Here is a 19,669-nt window from a genome sequence, read left to right on the forward strand (position 1 = left end):
AATGCGTCCTGGTAGGAGTGACTTCAAATTAAAGACTGTAGAGGAACTGCAGCACTGATGGCAGATTTCACTTTCGCGGGGGGTGGGCTTACGTGGGGATACAGACCAGGGAGTGCTTTTTTCAGTTTATTTCATTTTTCTTTTTGCCTGTTTCCAATAATTCGAAAGCATAAATATTCCAATTCACCGTGGACAGCATTAGTTTTCTTTTTCTTATATGCTTTGAAATCTGTTTGTTATTACTAAATTATCGAGGTGCCCACCACCAGAAAACATTGTCCTGTAGTACAAAATTGTGTTATTACGAGTATGGCGCCTGGTGGTGAGTGTTTAGCTCCACCTACTGTTTCTACAGTGGAAGTAAATGACATCCGATGACAGTGGTCGTTCATTGTAAAGTTCTAGCCTGAAAGCGATGAAATGTTTCATTTAAAAGGGTTTATTCAGAATATGAAATTCATTGGTTGTTATTGAAAATTGAATTATAATCTATGGAACTGATGTTTTCGGAGTAATGAGATGGGTCACATCATCAGCACATGTTATATGTGCATATATTCTGTGTGTGTGTGTGTGTGTGTGTGTGTGTGTGTGTGTGTGTTTTAATAGACTCAATCACTATAACGTGAAAATAGATTGAAAAACTGTTTTGAGGCATTTCATGCTTTAAAGTCTTTTGCATCAGCAGATGGCTGCCCCACCCTGAGCCTGGTTCTGCCAGAGGTTTTTACCTGTTAAAAGGGAGTTTTTCCTTCCCACTGTGCCAAGTGCTTCTTTAAAAGGAGTCTTCTGATTGTTGGGGTTCTCGGTTTTTTGAAGGATCTATACTTTGCTTTATAAATGCAATCAAATTGAATTGAATTGAATAGAATTTGACTTTCTATAGCTGCAAACACCTTTATCAAATCTTTTTGAATTTTTAATTGTCTTTTACTCCACTGTATTTTTTTTATTTAACTTTTCATATTTGTTGCTTTAATCATTATTGTTCAGCACTTTGTAACTTTGTTTAGAAAAGTGCTTTATAAATACAAATAAAGTCACAAGCAGAATATCAAAGTGAAATGCTTCATCATCTTGTCACCTCACACTCCTAAAATTACTTATATACAGCCATTTGAATTGGCGAAGTGGATAGGATGATGCAGGTCATCGGGACCAAAGACAGAATAAAACAACCACCTGAAAGTAGGAAATGAAGTATTCCACAATGAAATCATAATAATTGTGTATGGAAAAATGTCAGTCACAACTCTAAGTTAAAACATACTGGTTGATGTTTGCAGAAGCCAGATGATACAGGTTTTGTGGGTATTACCAATTGTATATCACTGATATATAAAGTGCAATTACATACATGTTTACACAATGTATTGAAAAGGGGCTTCATAAACTAGTAAGTAATGAAAACTCTGCTGTTTCCATACAACAAGAAAAGGCAATGTCACTCAAATAATTCAAACTCTTTTTTTATATATAGATTTCTACAAACACAACATTGTGCGTTCTCTCACCTCTTCCTTTAACAATGCTCTGATAGTGTTTGGGAACTGAGGAGTAGTTTTAAACGTTTAAGTGTTTTATTGTTCTGTCTCGACAAAAGATTTCAGTTCTTCAGAAGCCTGGGATGTCTTGAGTTGTACTTTCTGTTTCATTATTCAAGAATTACAGACAGGAGGGCTTTGCACCCACACCCTTTTATTACTGAATCAAATCATGTTACTAGAAACACCTTGCAGTTTTTACTTGTTTTGTTGAAATAAGCAACATCAAAGTTGCTCAGAAAGGTGTATATGTGTTGTTCAGGATCAATAGAGTCTTATATATTTGCCCAGACTTTCTTTCACACTGACCAGTAGTTAATCACTCTCCATTTTTATTACTGAAAGACTGCACTATTCTGCAATACTATTTATAAAGCCGATCATGTTACTAATCATTAACCAGTTACTTGTAGGATTTTTCACAAGGTGGTTTTTTACAAAACATTTCCAGACTCCCATTGTTTCTGTTCTGTATTTTTAGAAACACCACATTCAAAATGTGAATATTTTTAAAATGATTAATACAAAAAAAGAAAGTTTCAGTATTTGAAATCATATCTTGAAGTATAAGATCCCTGTATTCAGTTTAATGTACGTTTTACAGTGTCACAACTTTTCTGGAAACAGGGCTGTATATATACCAGCGCGCACAAACATACAGCATGATCCCGCTCTAATAGTCTGATATGATATTCCTCTTTTTGAATTCAAAGCGAGAATGTGGGATATATATTGAACTTATGAATGAGAAGATTAGATCACATGAGATGATTTCCCTCCCTGCTTTTGTTCTTTAGATCGCGTATCTTTGAGTTATCATGGACCACAAATCCAAATTAATTCCCAAACTATCATATCAAAGTATTTCTTATACTATGCCAACATACAAAGATAAGATAGCTTTATGTGAGTACACAAGGACTTCATTTACCTGAACCACACACACTCAGAACAAATTTCTTTCTAGTAACATTAGCAGGTGATGAATCAGGTCATATGAAAAACAATGAGAGCATGCGGTATATCAAGTTATCGGATGTAACTGTTAAGTTATTAAGCTTTTCTGCTGCGAATCTCTCACGTCACTATTGTACTCGTATTCTGCAGAATTCCTATCAGAGGATCATAAAAAGTATAATAAAAACATTGTGATTATGACAGAGTTATCAGTTAATTTGCGTAACGACTGAGATGTTTTTGTCGGCTCGGTCAACAAGAAAACACTCCAAGGTCACAATGAAAAAAACAAAGTGTCCCTTTTTATTCATATATATACTTTATGATATTGACTGTCAAATGAAAATGCATACGTGGGAGGAAAAAAGCTCTCACGAATTGCAGTGCCATCAGTCAGAATAACCATTTCTACTCAACGACAAATGCAGGGCTTCGAGAATCTAAATAAAAAGACTCTCATCACACAACAGAAGAAACTTTCATTTTATTATTATTACTTTTTTATTCAATAGAAAACAAAATGTTCCATGAAGAAATGTTTACCACCACTATTCCACTGCAATAACATTTACACTGGTGATAAAACAGCCTGAGTCACAAGCTCTAGGTTTTTCCAAAGAAATGCTAACCAGCACCTTAACTTTAGAAAATAAGCACATGTGATCTTGACCTTCATTCCATTTGTTTTAAAGCAGTGGTTCTCAAAGTGCAGCTCATGGACGAACAGCAGGTCTTGGCGACATTTTGTGTGGTCAAGACAAGGAACAAATCCACTACTGCATATTAGATTCCTTAACAGTTTGTGTTAAAGTATGAAAGAGTGAGACAAAAATAGAACAATTTTTCCCTTTCTTGGAACTCTTGCTCAACATACAGCTGCTACAGTAATGATTAAAATATATGAACCAGTTCAAAAAGGACCGTTACTGACATACACCATTAACCTTTGAACAAGCTCGTAAAAAACACAAAGTACTGATGTGTATTGTCTCTAGGCGGGTCTCACTTACGTGCTGCCTCCCTAAAGTGTCATTCAGTCAACCAACCTTTGGAAAATCACTGAATATATTTATTGAAGTCATGCAAAATTTAACTTTCACACTCTGAATATTTTTCACGTTACAGACCCTCAAACTGCAGTGGGTTGAAATTTTAGACTTTTAATTCTCGTTTGTTGTTCTAGTATTTTGAATTCATTGTAACCTCTTAAGTATTTATTTCTTTATATTTTGCTTCTGTGTATTGATCAATACTTCCACAGGATTTCTGAAGGACTTGAAAGTTTTTCTTTGGACATTGGCTATCACTCATTTTCAGTCCACTCCTTGTACCTTAATATTTTCAGAGGAATTTTCTTTCTTTCTTTCTTTGGTTTTGCCAAGCTACTTCACTCTCGCCTATGACTCATTCCAGTATATAAAACCATCCACCGAACTCAAGGGAAACACAGAATTTGTTCCCTTTTCTTTAGTCAAATCTACAGGCAGGCATACGATATCATTTTTGCACCACCATGTCATTTAGCTGAAAACTTGCCAGATCTCAGTATGGTCTGTTCTTAAAAGACAACTTGAGAAATAGAAGGTAAAAGAAGAAAATCTGCGGACTGAAAAACCTATCTACAGCAGATGAAGCATATCTGAGAGTCAAGTCCAGAAGAAATAAGAACAAAATCCAGTAAAGAGCTGACACAGGACCTGAGACATGCATCCAGCCCTTCAGCTGATACCTCTGCTGTTCACTGAAGGTTCATCAGAAATGGTCTTAGTGAAGGATGGCTGGCAAGAATCCATTCTCAAGGAAGGGAAACGGGGGAAAAAAAGGCTGAGGAATGCAAAATTACACAAGAGCTGGACTTAAAATCAGTGGCAACAGGTCTTATGGAGTGATGAATCTACATTTCAAAATTTTGGTTTAAATCATCTACAGTATATATGGAGGAGGTCAGGAGAGAGGCACAACAGTGAGTGTCGACAGCCATCTGTAAAACTCCGTGCATTTCAGCCAGTGGTGTTGGGGGATCTTGTCAAAATTGATGAAATTATGAATGCAGAAAAGTATTTTCAGATTCTGATCCATCACCTAATACCATCTGGAAAACATCTAATTGGTAACAGCTTCATTTTTCAGCATGAATATGACTCCAAACACATTGCCAATGCAGTAAAAGCATACCTTAATAGAAAAAAACATACAGTGGAACACCATCAGTCATGGATCGGCCTCCCCAGAGCCCAGACCTCAAAGTTATTGAAGCACACTGGAATCATCTTGACAGAGAACAGAACAAAAGACAGCTAACATCCAAAAAAGAGCTTTAAATGTCTTTCAGGAAGCCTGGAGACACTCCTGAAGACTTCTTAAATAAATTAAAGGAAATGTGCCTAACAGAGTGTGTTGAAAAGGGAAACCATAAAAGGGGTTTATGATGTGGCTTTCTGTTGCCAAACCTGAGATAAATAACAAGAATTAACACAATGACTGGGAAATGAAATTAATTAAGTTGCTCCTGAAGTTGTACTGTTATCTCTTTACAGAACAATACTCAGTTGGGAAACCTTGGGTCCTATAATTTATGCATATGTTACTTTACAAATCATACTAAACACAGCTGAAGACCAAGCCCACACAGTATGTAAACAGCACTCCCAAACCGTAGCAGCCTGCCACATGTCGATGACCTAAACCGTCACACTCCAAACTCTATTCAGGAACAGCTCAAGAGCCAAAGGACAAATGCCATGTCCTCAGGCTGGAGTCATGCTGATCGTCATCTATGGGGCTGCTTTCTTACATTTGCACACTAACTCTAAAATTCTAAACATGCTGTGTCAGAGTGATGCTGAAAAACTTGTTTTCTTTTGTTGCAGCAGATAGCTTCCCCTCCCTGAACCTGGTTCTGCTGAAGGTTTCTTCTTGTTAAATAGGAGTTTTTCCTTCCCTCTTTTGCCAACTGATTGTAGGGGTTTTCTCTGTATTACTGTACGGTCTTTACCTTACAATATAAAGCACCTTCAGGAGACTGGTGATATGATTTGGCGTTCTATTGGTTTGGTGTTATATGAATAAATGTATCAGTGGGAACACATTTCATCCACTGATTTTACGGGCCATGGGATTCAAAATATGTATCCCAGTCACCACAGAACACTTTTAGAGGTTCTACAGAAGCAGATCTTCACAATATTAGCCACGTGGTTGTGAGTGAGTTTATGTTGTGAAGTGCCACGAAGTGATCTAACCATGTATATTAAAATTTATGTCAAAGGAGTTGAAAGTATCCTTTAACCTAAGCATTAACCCAATTAGAACTGTCGCAGATCTACACTTAAACTCTCTTATACGCTTCTGTAATGCACGGAGCTTCTAAAGCAGCACAGTTGAGCACCTCTGAAACCTCAGCAGCACTTCGCCTGTCTCCTCTCACGACCCGTCCGCGACACCCATAATTCCCCGCGCCAGGACAAGATGGAAGAAAACAGCGACCGCCGGAGAACAATGTTTTGGCAATAAAACCCCAAAGCGGCGATTACAGAGAGAATACGGGCACGTTTGAAACCAGCTGCGGTCATGTGTAGGTGAGCGGGAAATTAAATTGGTTTTTAATCGGGGCGATTTTCTCTTAGGACTCTGTGGAGATTAATGCGAACGATTGTCTGGCTCGGCGCAAACGGGGGATGCACGGAGAGCCAGCATCATTGTTTCTCTTCCACGGGCCGTAATGCGGGTTTTCAGTCGGGGCAGCTAACGGCTAACGAGCTAGCTCGTGGCAAGTTGATTGTTATAAACACAGCTGCTGCAAAGCACGCAGTTTTATGTAGCTCGCTCATTAGGTCGGAAGTCCGCATGTACGAGGGGAAACTGGGAGGAATGATTTGATATCCGAGTGTCCCGGTGAGCATTGTGTGGTTGTAATTGCAGCTAAAGTTAGCTATCAATAAACGGAGCGCCAGCGTCGCTCGCAGCCAGACAGATTTGATTTCACGAGCGTCATCAAAGCTGGGGAATTGGAGAATGAGCGTTTCGTTTCGCTGAGCTCACTTCAAAGCCAGCGTGCGTTTTAACTTCACGTTAATAGCCATTTCTTGTATTTTCCTGCCCAAAACGTGCCAGTTCACTTCTTTAAAAACTCCCTACAAATAATGAAACTGGTGAATTTCATAAATATTTACCTTGATACCGTTAAATCAGCGGTGCTGTTTTAGCGTGAGCTAGCTTGATAGCAACTATAGGTAACATGCTAAAAGGTTATATTTCTTATCAAATTCTGAATTGCTGACCACACACACGGTTATTTGGAGCCCCGTAACTCTGGGGATTGCTGTGACTTTTATTTGAGGGGCTGATTTTTCGTTTCTGGGGCATTTTTAGGCGATTGTTTTGATTGAGGTCGCAGAGATGCGTTGTCTCATTGTGGTTAGTCGGGTAGCTAACTATGCTAACTAGCTGGCTAACTACTATGCATCACAAAAGCTCATCCGCTTTCTGTTGAACAGCAGTGTCACGTAGCCAAAAGGTCAGCTGGTGCAGACCAAACAATAAATTCTCACTCTGCTTGTTCTCCACAAACACCGCGCTTACAGTCACCCGACTGTGTCTGCGTAAAATCACTCATAATGTCTGGCACGATTTGACCTAAATATCGTTTGTTTTAGGCAAGTGTACTCAGCCGATTAATTTGCCAGTACTGCAGCCCAGTGCCTCCAGCTTTTGCGCTCATGCTGGGTTTATTAGTCAGAGATGGCAAGCGGTGTGGTCCAGCATGCATCAAAGTGCAAAACAATAGGGATGCACGTCTAAGCGATCAAGCTACTACACCGATTTTATTTTGGCTGCCGTCCAAGTCACATGTGGAGTCAGATGTAGAACAATACGTGAGGAGGATTAAATATTTCAGATGCAATCTTTGATTTTTTTTCACCTCCTCTTGCTGGTATTGAATAGAAATGGTGTGGTTTTAGTGCCCCCTCAAAAAAAGCTTAACAGTTTTGGGGTTTCTATGACTTTAAAGTCACTTCACTAAGCTCACATACATTTCTATTAATCCTTAACATGTCTTTTCTGGTACATTCAGAAAATACCTGTATTCCTTTATGTAAAGTCAAAAATCTTACATTCACACAATTTTCAAACTGAAATTTCTTGATGAAACATTTTGACATAACCCATGGCAAATTCTGTGGTACATTGAGTGTTTTGATGCAAGTTATTATGGAGCAGTGGTTCTTAACCTGGGTTCGATCGAACCCTAGGGGTTCGGTGAGTCGGTCTCAGGGGTTCGGCAAAGCCTCCGCCGTGACATGCACGGCTCATTTTGTGCACCAGTAAAAAACATATTTATGTCTTGAATTTGAAAAAAATCATATTTTATTTTTCACTAAAGAGGGGTTCAGTGAATGCGCATATGAAAGTGGTGGGGTTCGGTACCTCCAACAAGGTTAAGAACCACTGTTATGGAGTAATTCAGTCTATTGTTGTAATTGGTGTTTTATTATGCTTGGTTGTAAATTATAAAGTGAGGTATTTGTTTTAAGTAAGACACATCACATGGTTTTAAATTTTTTCCCTTTGAAAACTAAATATACTTGTACAAATCATACCCTGAGGTTTTGGTCACTCCTAGAAAATTATGTAATAAATAAAAAGTTTAAAGATTTAGAAAAATTTAGAGGATATTATAGGGCACAAAGAACACCCTGTGAAGGCTTTGTAGCAGAGTTAAAATAATTAGGCAGTTAGCCAATATGTCTGAATTATTTAATCAGTAATGCTCTAATTTGTTGTAGCTCTGCTTTGTAGCTGCTATAGATTGAGGAAGTGATGCTGTGATAAGGACACACATCAAAAAGTAGTGGTTTGTTTGGATCTGTGAACTTTCTCATGCCTGTTATCATCAACCCGGCTTTTTATCTGTTCTCTCTTTCAGGATATTCTCCTCCTGCATTCCTTTTTAGATTAATTACCCTCCTTCTCCCCTGCACAAAGGAAACCTACCACCATGAGTATTATTCAGGACAAGATAGGCAATGAGTTTTTGCGAAACGGAGGCATGGACCCCAATTTTGCACCAGGTATGCTTATGTTCAGCCACTTACCGCCAGTCACCAGCTTTACACGGCTGGCCTCGCAGTCCGTCATGGGCGAGTTGCCCCAGGAGATGATCCTGAAGAAGGAACGTGACTCGCCTCCAGAACACCAGGGCGCCACTGCTGCAAACACAGGGGGCTTCCTTCACAGCATGGGCATTAAGCAGGAGCGGCCAAGTGAGCTGGATTACCGTATGCCCCTCTACGGCGTGGGTGGAGCACAGGGGGTAAACTGTGGTGGAGGGGGCGCGGGGAAGAGTGGTACCGACATGGCAGATATGTCTTTTGGAAGCCACCACCAAAATCACCAGAACATGCTCCTGCATGACCTCAGCCTCAGCAATGTCCGCACCCTTGGAGAACCGGTGAGATGGGGTTGTTTTTTTTTTTTAGATATTAATTAAGTAAAACTTTCCAGTTTCCTTGTTTCTGCTTCGTTTCTTCCCTTTACTTTCAGGGTGGAAATTTTAAAATAATGGAGCCTGGTTGACTGTAACAGCAGTGATATCAGCCATCTGTTAACTGCGTGTATCAGAATCAGAATACTTTATTAGTCCCTAAGGAAATTATGTGGTTACAGTTGCTCAAAGACAATAAGAACTGTAACGAACTAAACTAAATTAAATAATCCAATGCTTGTTGTGTTTGCCTTTAGATGTCTGGGAGACAAGTTAAAGAGCCAAAAGAGTCCTCAGGTAGAAGAGGGCGGAAGGGCAATGGAAATGGACAGGGAGGCAAAGCTCGAAGGAAACGCAGTGATGCTGCAAAGGTTGGTGACTTTTCTAGACTTGTTATACAAGAAAATGGTGTGTGTTATTAGTTAAAAGGTATCCTACAGTGTTGATTCAAGTCAGCAGATTGTTATTTTGAGCTTATACTCATGTTTTTTGTGTTTTGTTTCTGTTTTTTTCCCTTCTAGAACATGATGCTGGATGCAGATGGAGCCTGCCTATCCCCCAACTCTAAACCACATATCTGTGAGCACTGTAATGCTGCCTTCCGCAGCTCCTACCACTTGCGTAGACATGTGCTCATACACACAGGTGAGAGACTTTCAGTGCTTCTTGGCAATGTTTCATGCATTTAAATAATAAATACATTCAAATGATTTTTTTTTTAGTTGAAGTCGCTTTTCAATGCTTTAAGTCGGGGAGATATGAAGTGATGAGAGATGCAAAAAGGATGCGTTAAATCGGTAACAGAACAGAGAAAGCTATAAGAGGCAGTCTCTGTTTTTTGTGTCTCTTTGCTTTATAACACATCTGATAAGTTTGTATAAATCACATAGCTCCGGATTCATGTCAAGGCAGCTGGAATCTGCTAATAGGGGTAAAGATCTGTTACCAGAATTTGAGGAATGAAAATGAAATTTGGATTTGTGATGTGATGGATCTACACATGTGGTGCTGTGCTCTTCACCACAAGCACCTGGGGCCTCTTTTGAAACCAGACAGTCACTGAAGCCAGCATTGAGTCACGGATTAGTCATGTCTATCTGGAAATCTTAATCATTCTCTGTGCTGGGAATTCCTCACTTAGCTCATTGAAGTAGTACTCATAAACCATTTAATGGAAAATCCATCCAATATGATTTTTATTTTGAAACCATTTCCTTGTTTTTCCGTTATTACAGACATTGATTTGCAATAGCATCTTTGCTATGCTATATCTGTAATGCAGCGCAGTTTCTCAAACATGCTAATATGTTGTTATATCTACTGGTTACTACACGACTCTCACAGGTTTCTTATATTTACGCAACCCGACCAGAATAGCTTAGATTTTATTGTGACTTCAGTTATGGCGCGGGCTGGGATTTAATTAATGTGGTGAGCGGATGGTTGTACTCTTGACTGCACAGGTGAGAGGCCTTTCCGGTGCAGTCAGTGTAACATGAGCTTCATTCAGAAGTACCTGCTCCAGCGGCACGAGAAGATTCACAGTGGTGAGTCCCTACACAGTAAACTCAAATAAATGGCTCTACCAGAACAGCGTGTTTATTTTGTAAACTTGTTGGGAGTACCAGAGGGCCTGATGCTGTCACTGCTGTATTTTTCAGGGGAAAAACCTTTCAGCTGTGACCAGTGTAACATGCGCTTTATCCAGAAGTACCACATGGAGAGGCACAAAAGGACACACAGTGGCGAAAAGCCATATCGCTGCGACACCTGCCAACAAGTAGGACTTTGTAGAATCTCTGTCTCTGTTTAGTTTTGTGTACATTTCCTTGAGCTTTTAAATATGTTTGAAATCCTTCTTTCAGTTGTGCATACATTATCATAATTTGCATCTGAGCATTTATATCTAAGCCACTCTTAAGCCCTGGTCTTAATGGGATTAGCTGTATCACACAAGAGGTCAGCGAATATAAAGTTCTGTTGTTCAGATTCAGTGGCTATGTTCCCAGCTGCTTACCACTGCCGTGTATTTTCTGTTAAAATTTCAAAAAGGGGATTTTATAGATACTAATGTCCATCTGTGGAGACTAAACCCACATTTCTCTCTTTTAGTTTTTCTCAAGAACAGACCGGTTACTGAAGCACAAACGGACTTGTGGAGAAGCCATAAAGAAGGGCCTAGACCCAAGCATGCTGGAGCTCAGCGAAGCAGAGCTAGGCCAGGGCAGCTATTCACTCACTCAGGGAAACTCTACCACCTCCGGACGCAGGAGAGCAAAGTCCAAAAATGGTGAGGGCAGCGAACGCAAGAGAAAGAAGAATGCCTCGGCGGCAGCTGCCTCATCTTCTGGGGGGATGGCCCGTGACTTGGGCCTGCAAGACTTCAGCATGGATCCCTCGGGCTCTGACCAGGTCATGCAGGGACGTACTCCCAAATTGGTGTTTAAAAAGGCTGGCCGTAAGGGACTTGATAAGGGCCTCCTTTCTCTGGAAGATGGTTCTGATGGACAAAAACTGTTGGGTCAGAAGCCTGGCTCCATGGATCATGTGGAGGCTTCTGGCCTAGATAACATGGGTCTGCTTCAGGGACCCGGGGGCAACAAGCAGGGGCCCACCACCAGCAGCAACTATGACGATGCAATGCAGTTTGTGAAAAAGCGGCGCTACCTCCATGCAGTTAACAATGACTTTGGAGCTGGCTCCCTGCACATGGCGTCCCAGGGCAGTAGCGTAATACAGGGCTCCCTGGGACCTGAGCCCACCCTGGCCATGCTAGACTCCTCGCCGCTGGAACTGAAGCACGACAAGTCGGGCATTCCAGATGAGGTACTGCAAAGCCTGCTAGACCATTATAGCCATAAACCAGAGGGAACACACCACCATGATGTGACTTTCGACCTGTCAGACCACCCGCACCATGTAGACCTTCAGCCAGCAGCTCCTGTTACTCCGGAGTTGGAGGATGATTCGCCAAATGGTGGTGACAAAACAGCAGTGATGAGCGAGTACTCAAAGTTCCTCCTGCAGGCTCTGGAACGCACCAGCCATAGCGGACCCTTCCCCAGCCTCGGTGCAACAGGGCCCTTCCCGCTCCTCTCGAGTAGCTCCAGTCCCACAGGGCCCCTGTTTTCTGACAAACACGTGTACACCACATCCCCGCTGGACTGTGGCTACCCGCCTGCTGTCTCCTCCCCGCTGCCCATCGCTGCTCCTTCATCAACCTCCTCCTCCTCCTCCTCAAAATCCCACTATGGTATGCTCGTTGGATCCCCCTCCCAGACAGGCTACCACTTAAGCTTGGAATCCGCTAGCCACCAGCAGCTGACTCCATCTCAGGAGCTTACTGAGCAGTTGGAGAAGCAGCACTCACCCGGCACCTTCAACCTACCTCCCCAGGACCTCACTGCCCCAGCAGAGAGCTCCAAGGGGCAGCAACCCAAGGCTGGAGGAAGTGCTCCAGCACCCACAAATGGCTCCACCTACCCAGACCTGTCCCCACTGAACCCCCCGAAAGAAACCACATACCAGATTGAGAACTTCGCCCAAGCCTTTGGCTCCCAATTCAAGTCAGGACGTCGGACCCCTCTGAGCTACGGCAGTGATCCTGGGACAGAGGTCGACCATCGAATACGGACTCCAGTGTCAGAATTCTCAGGGTATACCAGTTTGTTAGCTGATGTCAGTGAGCCAGTGAGTACAGGATCAAAAACCCCGACAAGCCAAAGTTTCAGATAAGGGTCAAACGAGGTGTATCCAGTAAGGGGGGGCTGCTCTGTTACTGTTCATAAAAGCCCCCCTCCACCATCCTAATTTTGTTTTGTAGCAAACTTTTTTTTTTAAACACTGCCATTAAATGTTAATACAGAAATGACCAGGGAGGGTCTTCCATGGCCTCAAATGCAATTTTTAAAAAAAAATTCTCATTTTTATTATGTAGTCGCTTAATTTTCTGTTGAAGAGTAGTGATTTTTGATATGAACGTACCGTAGATATAAATGTAATTTAAAACATTTAGAGGGTAGCTATGAACTTGCTGTTTTGTTTTTTGTTTGTTTTTGTTTTTTCTTTTTCTTCATCTTCTGTACCCTTGTTTTACCAATCATCATACAATTGTAAAGTAATAATAGTTGTTGTTGATGATTTCAGTAATAATAACATTTGTGTCAGGGAAAGGCCCAGAATTCAAATGGCAAAAAAGTATATATTGTCTGTTACAAGAAACGTATTAACTCAGGAAAATAGGCAAAATTGTGTAATAAGACTTTGTATTATGAGATGCAATTAGCACAGTTTTACAGGTATTCTTGATACTTCAAAGCTTTGATTTTTTTTCTTCTTCTTTTTTTGGGAGGGGTGGGTTTATTTAACTTGTCAGAACAACGAATTACAATAGGTGATCATGTATGGTTTCTACTGCTTGTAGCTTTGTCGAGATTATGGTACTGTTTTGTAAATGTGAAGACATTCACATTATTCTGTTTTTTAGTTGAGAGCCACGTGTACATCAGTTAGGATGATTTGTAGCAAAGTCTAGTGCATTGTTTTCACGCCGCTCTGAAGTGAAGAGGATGTTTGAGCACTGATTGGTCAGTGTCAGTTGATGAAGGCTGTACAAACACACTCCTCTGCTTCTGCGCAGCAGCTTGGTTGTCGAAGTAACTCTGCACCCCCGTACAGCCGTCTGTTTTGAGAGTGAGCGCCAGTCTCGATGATCTTTTCAACGTGCTGTTGCAGAAGTGATTTTAACTTTCCTTTTTTCTTTTTTTTGGGTTATTTTCACCACTTTTTCTACTCCACTCCTTGCTGTTCCTTTGTGTTAGTGGAATGAAACAAGCACTTTTTTTTAAACAGATCATCATTGGAAACAACAATAACCCATTCAATTTGCATATGTGACACGTCATTATTATGCTAATGATTATTAATATTATTTTAAGAGGAGAAAACTGTGAATGGGATTTGGGGAGGGAGGGATAGAGGGGTGGGTAATGGGGAGGGAGGGAGGGAGGGAGGGAGGTGAGGGTGGGTTATTTGATGGGCTTTGATAGGGGTTGACTAGGCATGACCGTGGGCATTTAAATGTATTTTGATGTGATGCCTTTCTCAAGGCTAGAAGATTTTGGGGGGGGGGGGTGTTTTTGGTTTTTTTGTTTTTCTTACGGTTTTTCGGGTGATGTTAAAAAAAAGATTTGCCATAATTTTTGTTATACAATATTTTGAGAGTACCTCTTTGTATTTAAGTGTTTTCGAGAGATGGGCTGACATGCTGGAACCCCTATATCTTTAAACGTATGAGTATGTTGACTGCATACTTTAACCGTCTTATTTATTTTTCACTAGCCACAACTGACTTTGCAGATTTCTTGTTTTTAGTTTTCTTTTTCTTTTTTTTTTTTTTCTTGAAGGCAAGTAATCACCGGACCTACAGCCAATCCCTCTCATTTGTTATGATTTGCTTAAAACACACTGATGTAGTAACTCCAAGGAATTGGTTCGGTTATACAGTTAAGAAAGAAAAAAGTTATGTCCACCTCCCTTCCCCATAAATGCAGCCCTGCACTCGCAAGAATAAACAATGGCCTTCTTTGTCTTCCGTGGCTAAAGCCATTTTGTCCCGGCAGCCAGGGTTGATATTTAATTTAGTTGATTTCCTGTGAGCTGTAGTCTCCCCCCCCCTTTCCTTTTCCTATGTCTGTGAGCTCCACAGCCAAGAGACTTTGAAGCTGCTCAGATCACAGGGAACAAAGACTGACTGACCAGCCACTTCACTCCAAACACACACTATGCTTTTAAAGGAGAGAAAAAAAAGAGTGGGTGAAATGGAGGGGGGGGAAAAAGACAAAAAGATTGACCTAAATATACCTCATATCACTAAAGCATAAAAAAGAAAAAAAAAAAGGCAGGGACACGCGTTTCATGTATGTAGTGGGAATATTTGTAGTATAGTTTCGACATATGTATAATCATTTAACACTGCCTGTGTTTACAATAATAGAGCAAATGACTCATCAAAATGCAAATGTATTTCTTTTTTTCTTTCTGTAAAAAACATCCACGCCAAGCAGTGTTGCATTATAGATGCCTCATAGAACATTCATTTTTCTCATGTTATATCCCTTATTTTTGCTACTTGCCATAATGTGTTTTGATATGATCTCTAGAAGGATATTGTTTACAAAAATGTACAAAAACACTAAAAATGTGTGTTCATTTTTTTTTTTTTTTAATTTTTCTTTTTTTTTTTCTTCAGTATGCATGATAAAGACATTTTTTGTATGGCTTTTTTTCTGACTGTCACCTCAATACCAAATTTTGTAGCAGAGGCCTCCCCGTTCCTTTGTCTTATTTGTTCTAGACCCCATGTGATACGATTTCCCAGGCTGTACCTGTTATTGAGATGATGAACGGATTAGAGAAGCCAATAAAAACTTTTTGTTACAGAAAATAGCACATTTGTCGTTCTGTCTCCCAGAAGTATCAAAATCCAAAGGATTCCTCAATACTGTTGATTAGAAATACTTATTGATAAGGAGCAGTAAATGGACTAAAAGCATTTAACTTCAGATATCTCAGTACTATATCAAAGCAGGCTACTGTATTCACATAAATATAACTGTGTGCTTTTAACTATTCACATTCTGGTGGCATAATTGGCCCTCTTATGTAGTCCATGTCTACTAAATTTAAATAGGAGCAAATATATTAGCACTTCAGTTTTGACATCAAATAACGCACTAGAAGCTTCCATTTCGGCAAACAAGGAACTGGGTTTGTAAATACAGTTTACCGTCTCTGTTGCGATCCCTCCCCGGACACGATTAAATTTTTTATTACAGTATTATTTGACAAGAGGCTCTACTGCCAGATGATGGGGGCGTTACACTGACAGAGTTATAATCTCGTTGATATATTCCCATGTTTGCTTCTATATAGCCTTCGTGCCATGCTAATTCCCATGCCCGTAAACTGTTATCTGTATCGGACGTATGAGCGTTACCAGGTGATTCTAGGTCTCGCCACTGCTCTGAATAGTGAGTGGTGGTGAGAAATATAAAGTAAATAATTTTCTGACATGTAATCCAAAATTTTTCAGAGCTATGTTCTTGCCTGGTAACAGGTTGCAAAGGGTTGTCATAAATATACCCAATGATAATTGATGGAAAATAATGGCTTTCAGTGTCAAAAGGCCAGTATTATGTAAATACCTGAATGATGAATGGGGAGTTGTCAAAAAGCTTGTAAGCGAATGATGAAGGATCACTTATAGTGTGAAAATTATGTCAAGCTCATCACCTAATTAAAATCATAGAGGACTCTGGACTAACACATCATGGCTCTCCAAATGTTGGAACCAGATGTGACATGACATTGATATGATGCAGCCCACAGGTTTGTTGCCTCCAGTTTTGAAGCCTCAAGTGTAAGTTCACGGTTTCTGCTATATTGATGTTTTCAGGTCAGAATGCAGTTATGTGTAGACGGCGTTGACACATTGCACAGACACAAATGCCTGCCAATTAGTGCTTATATGGAAATAAAATACTAGAATTTCAATAACCAAAACCTGAGCACTGATTTGTTGATCAATCAGCTACCAGAATTACCTGCATAGCAACCCAACCCATTTATCATATGAATGCATAAAAAACACTAACATGGTCAAGAGATTCAACACACTCCTGAGACTGAAATAGGCTGAGCACCTGTTCAAATGAAGGGTAAATCAGCTAGTGACCAAAAGACAATGGCTTTTTAACACAGGACATGAGTTTGCGGTGACTGACTTTGGAGCTATACTCTTTGTGTTAATGGATGTTTTGGAAGAATGAGCTTTGTCACATCACACTTCCAGATTTGCAAGCCTACGTCAAGAAGCAGTAAAGCTATTTTAATGGTGACTTATGTGATATTATTTGAGTCATGAACTGTGATGCTACATTATTGGCTGGTAAAAAAAAAAATCAAACCAATCAGTTAAGGAGCCTTCAAGGTCGAGGGTTCTTCAAGATAATGATTAGCGCTGACTTTTTGTGCCAAGCTGTTATCACCCTCCTTCCCTTTCATGAAAATCATGTTCTTACTCATAGTCATCATAGGTGGGATATGCGTCACTGTCAGGAGAAACACCTTGGGTGGGGATACAGATGCGTAGAGTTATAGGTGACTTTGGACTTAGATTTTGCAAGAGGTTTTGCTGTTATTGCCGCGTAGTCATGGCATGTCTACAAAACATTCTGGCAAATCACGTAGCTTTGGACTAGATAGGTAGATATCTGCATTTGCATGCACACTTATCAGGCAATAAACAGACAATAATCCTTTAAAAACACAGTTCATATACTTCTGTAGTTTATGACTAAAGACTCACTCAAGAAATAAGTAGTAACGTTATTCATTAATATAAAATTGCTGTTTCCATTACTCAGATTTATCTCTGTTTTTAGTAACAATTTTCCAGTTGGACACATTCAGTAACATGCAAAAGTCTCGAGCCACCTCTTGATTCATTTGGACATTGTCTGATTTTTCACTCATTTCCAGTCGTTGTACCTGAACATTTCAGAGGAATCTTTTTGTTTGTTTTGTCACTTAAAACTGATTTATGGATTATTTAAACATCAAAAAGCCAGTGTTGTGTCTACACGTAACAGACAACTTAGCAAAGAACCCATTTTAAATGATGTCTTTAGGCACTTTATTTTTGATTCAAAAAAAAGACTAGATGTTACAATCCCTGATAATGCATTGCTTCAAATGGAGAAAGTCTTGAGGGATGGCTACTATGAGGAAAGGCAGCCCGGAAACTTTCCCAGCGGGACACATCGTTGTGTGCCTCAACTTCACAGGGTGTTTCGATCTTTTATCACAAGCTATTCTGCCATTTTTAGTTTCTTTTTACCCTCCTTGGTTAGGTTTTGGGATTAGAAAACTGATCTAGATTTTAATTTAATATTAAAACTTAAGGACACATCATCAGTAGTGGACCTTGGATTCATTGGGTGTTTCAGCCTGTCTTAAAAACAAAACATTCATTCCCATTAACTCCACTTAGTATTTTTGTACCAACAAGGTGAGTCCAAAATACAGCGGTGTGAAAAAGTGTTTCCTGATTTCTTATTTTTTTTTGTATGTTTTTCACACTAAAGTGTTTCAGATCATCAAATAATTCTAAATATTTGACAAAGAGAACACAAGTAAACACAAAACAACGTTTTTAAATGAAGGTGTTAATTATTAAAGAAAAAAAAATCCTAACTTACATGGCCCTGTGTGAAAAAAGCGGTCTTTATGATATCCAAGACTTTTGGGAAAATACTCAAAAAATACTTGTGGATTGATGAGACACAAGTTGAACTTTCTGAAAGGTTTGTGTCCCATTACATCTGGTGTAAAAGTAACACAGCATTTCAGAAAAGGAACTTCATACCAACAGTAAAATACAATGGTGGTAGTGTGATGGTTGGGGCTGTTTTGCTGCCTCAGGACCTGGAAGGCTTGCTGTGGTAAATGGAAGCATAAATTCTGCTGTCTACCAAAACATCCTGAAGGAAAATGTCCGGCCATCTCTTTGTGACCTCAAGCTGAAGGGGACTAATAACAGTAACAGACTGAAGTAATTAAATTATACAATATACTAGAAAGTTCGCAAAATATAAGAAATAGCTCCAATATATACAAATAGCTCAATTGACCTGATCTGATTCAATCTGAACCTGATTGAGATACTGTAGCATGACGTTAAAAAGGTGGTTCATGCTCGAAAACCCTCCGGTGTGGCTGAATTACAACAATTCTGCAAAGATAAGGGGGCCAAAATTCCTCCACAGCACTGTAAAAGACTCATTGCCAGTTATCACAAAGGCTTGATTGCAGTTGTTGCCGCTAAGGATGGTGCAATCAGTCATTAAGTTTAGGGGGCAATCACTTTTTCATACAGGGCCATGTAGGTTTGGATTTGGTTTTCTTTCCTCTTAATCATAAAGATCTTCATTTAGAAAAACTGCATTTTGTGTTTATGTGTGTTTGTCTAATATTTCAATTTGTTTAATGATCTGAAACATTTAAGTGTGACGAACATACAGAAAAATGGGAAATGAGGCAAACACTTTTCACACCACTGTATCTTGACATGGTGTACAGTATGTCCTTAGAATCTAAGGAAACTGGTCACATGGATAATTAAGGAGAGAGAAAAACTACTGCAGATGAATGGTATCTAAAAGTCATGTCCTGGATGGAAAAACATCCAGGAAAGACATTACTCAAGATCTGAGTGATTCACCTGGCCCTTCAGCTGATCCATTTACTGTTTGACAAATTACAAAAGAACTGGACTGAAAAACTGTGACCAAAGGTTTCTGCAGTGAGGGCAAATCTAAAAATGTTTTGTTTGTATCACTGTGAGCACATAAAGAGGTCAGGAGAGATGTACAACAGTGAGAATTTACCAAGATTATTATAGTTGACAATAATTATAAAAAGGAAAAAAAACCCAACATTTTACTCAACAAAAATTTTTTTTCGTGAACTTGGAAAACTAACTAAAATGTAAAAAATAGAGACAAAATATCCTTAGCTTTAAAATTGTATTATAACTCTAAAGATCTACCTTATCTTTACTACAAAACTGTATTACAACTTACCTGACAAGGCTTTGGTAGATGTCTTTATTTAAGCTTTGTCA

The 19,669-nt window shown here is 39.7% G+C and overlaps 1 protein-coding gene across 3 annotated transcripts; it reads left to right on the forward strand.

Annotated features, from left to right (window-relative positions):
- Window positions 1–5,896: 5,896 nt before the first annotated feature.
- znf281b (zinc finger protein 281b) lies at window positions 5,897–13,949 on the forward strand. 3 transcript variants are annotated; one of them, XM_039616866.1, is made up of 7 exons: window positions 5,897–6,079; window positions 8,428–8,952; window positions 9,243–9,356; window positions 9,507–9,630; window positions 10,440–10,532; window positions 10,647–10,765; window positions 11,098–13,949. In XM_039616866.1, the coding sequence occupies exons 2-7, from the start codon at window positions 8,500–8,502 to the stop codon at window positions 12,718–12,720; spliced, it is 2,526 nt and encodes an 841-aa protein (XP_039472800.1). In that variant the 5' UTR covers window positions 5,897–6,079; window positions 8,428–8,499; the 3' UTR covers window positions 12,721–13,949. The 3 variants fall into 3 exon arrangements, with proteins under 3 accessions (XP_039472800.1, XP_031584528.2, XP_039472801.1); XM_031728668.2 differs by having other exon boundaries at window positions 10,449–10,532; XM_039616867.1 differs by having other exon boundaries at window positions 5,897–6,075.
- Window positions 13,950–19,669: the final 5,720 nt, after the last annotated feature.

The sequence above is a fragment of the Oreochromis aureus genome, linkage group 8 (genome assembly GCF_013358895.1).
Source record: "Oreochromis aureus strain Israel breed Guangdong linkage group 8, ZZ_aureus, whole genome shotgun sequence".
Taxonomy (NCBI): domain Eukaryota; kingdom Metazoa; phylum Chordata; class Actinopteri; order Cichliformes; family Cichlidae; genus Oreochromis; species Oreochromis aureus.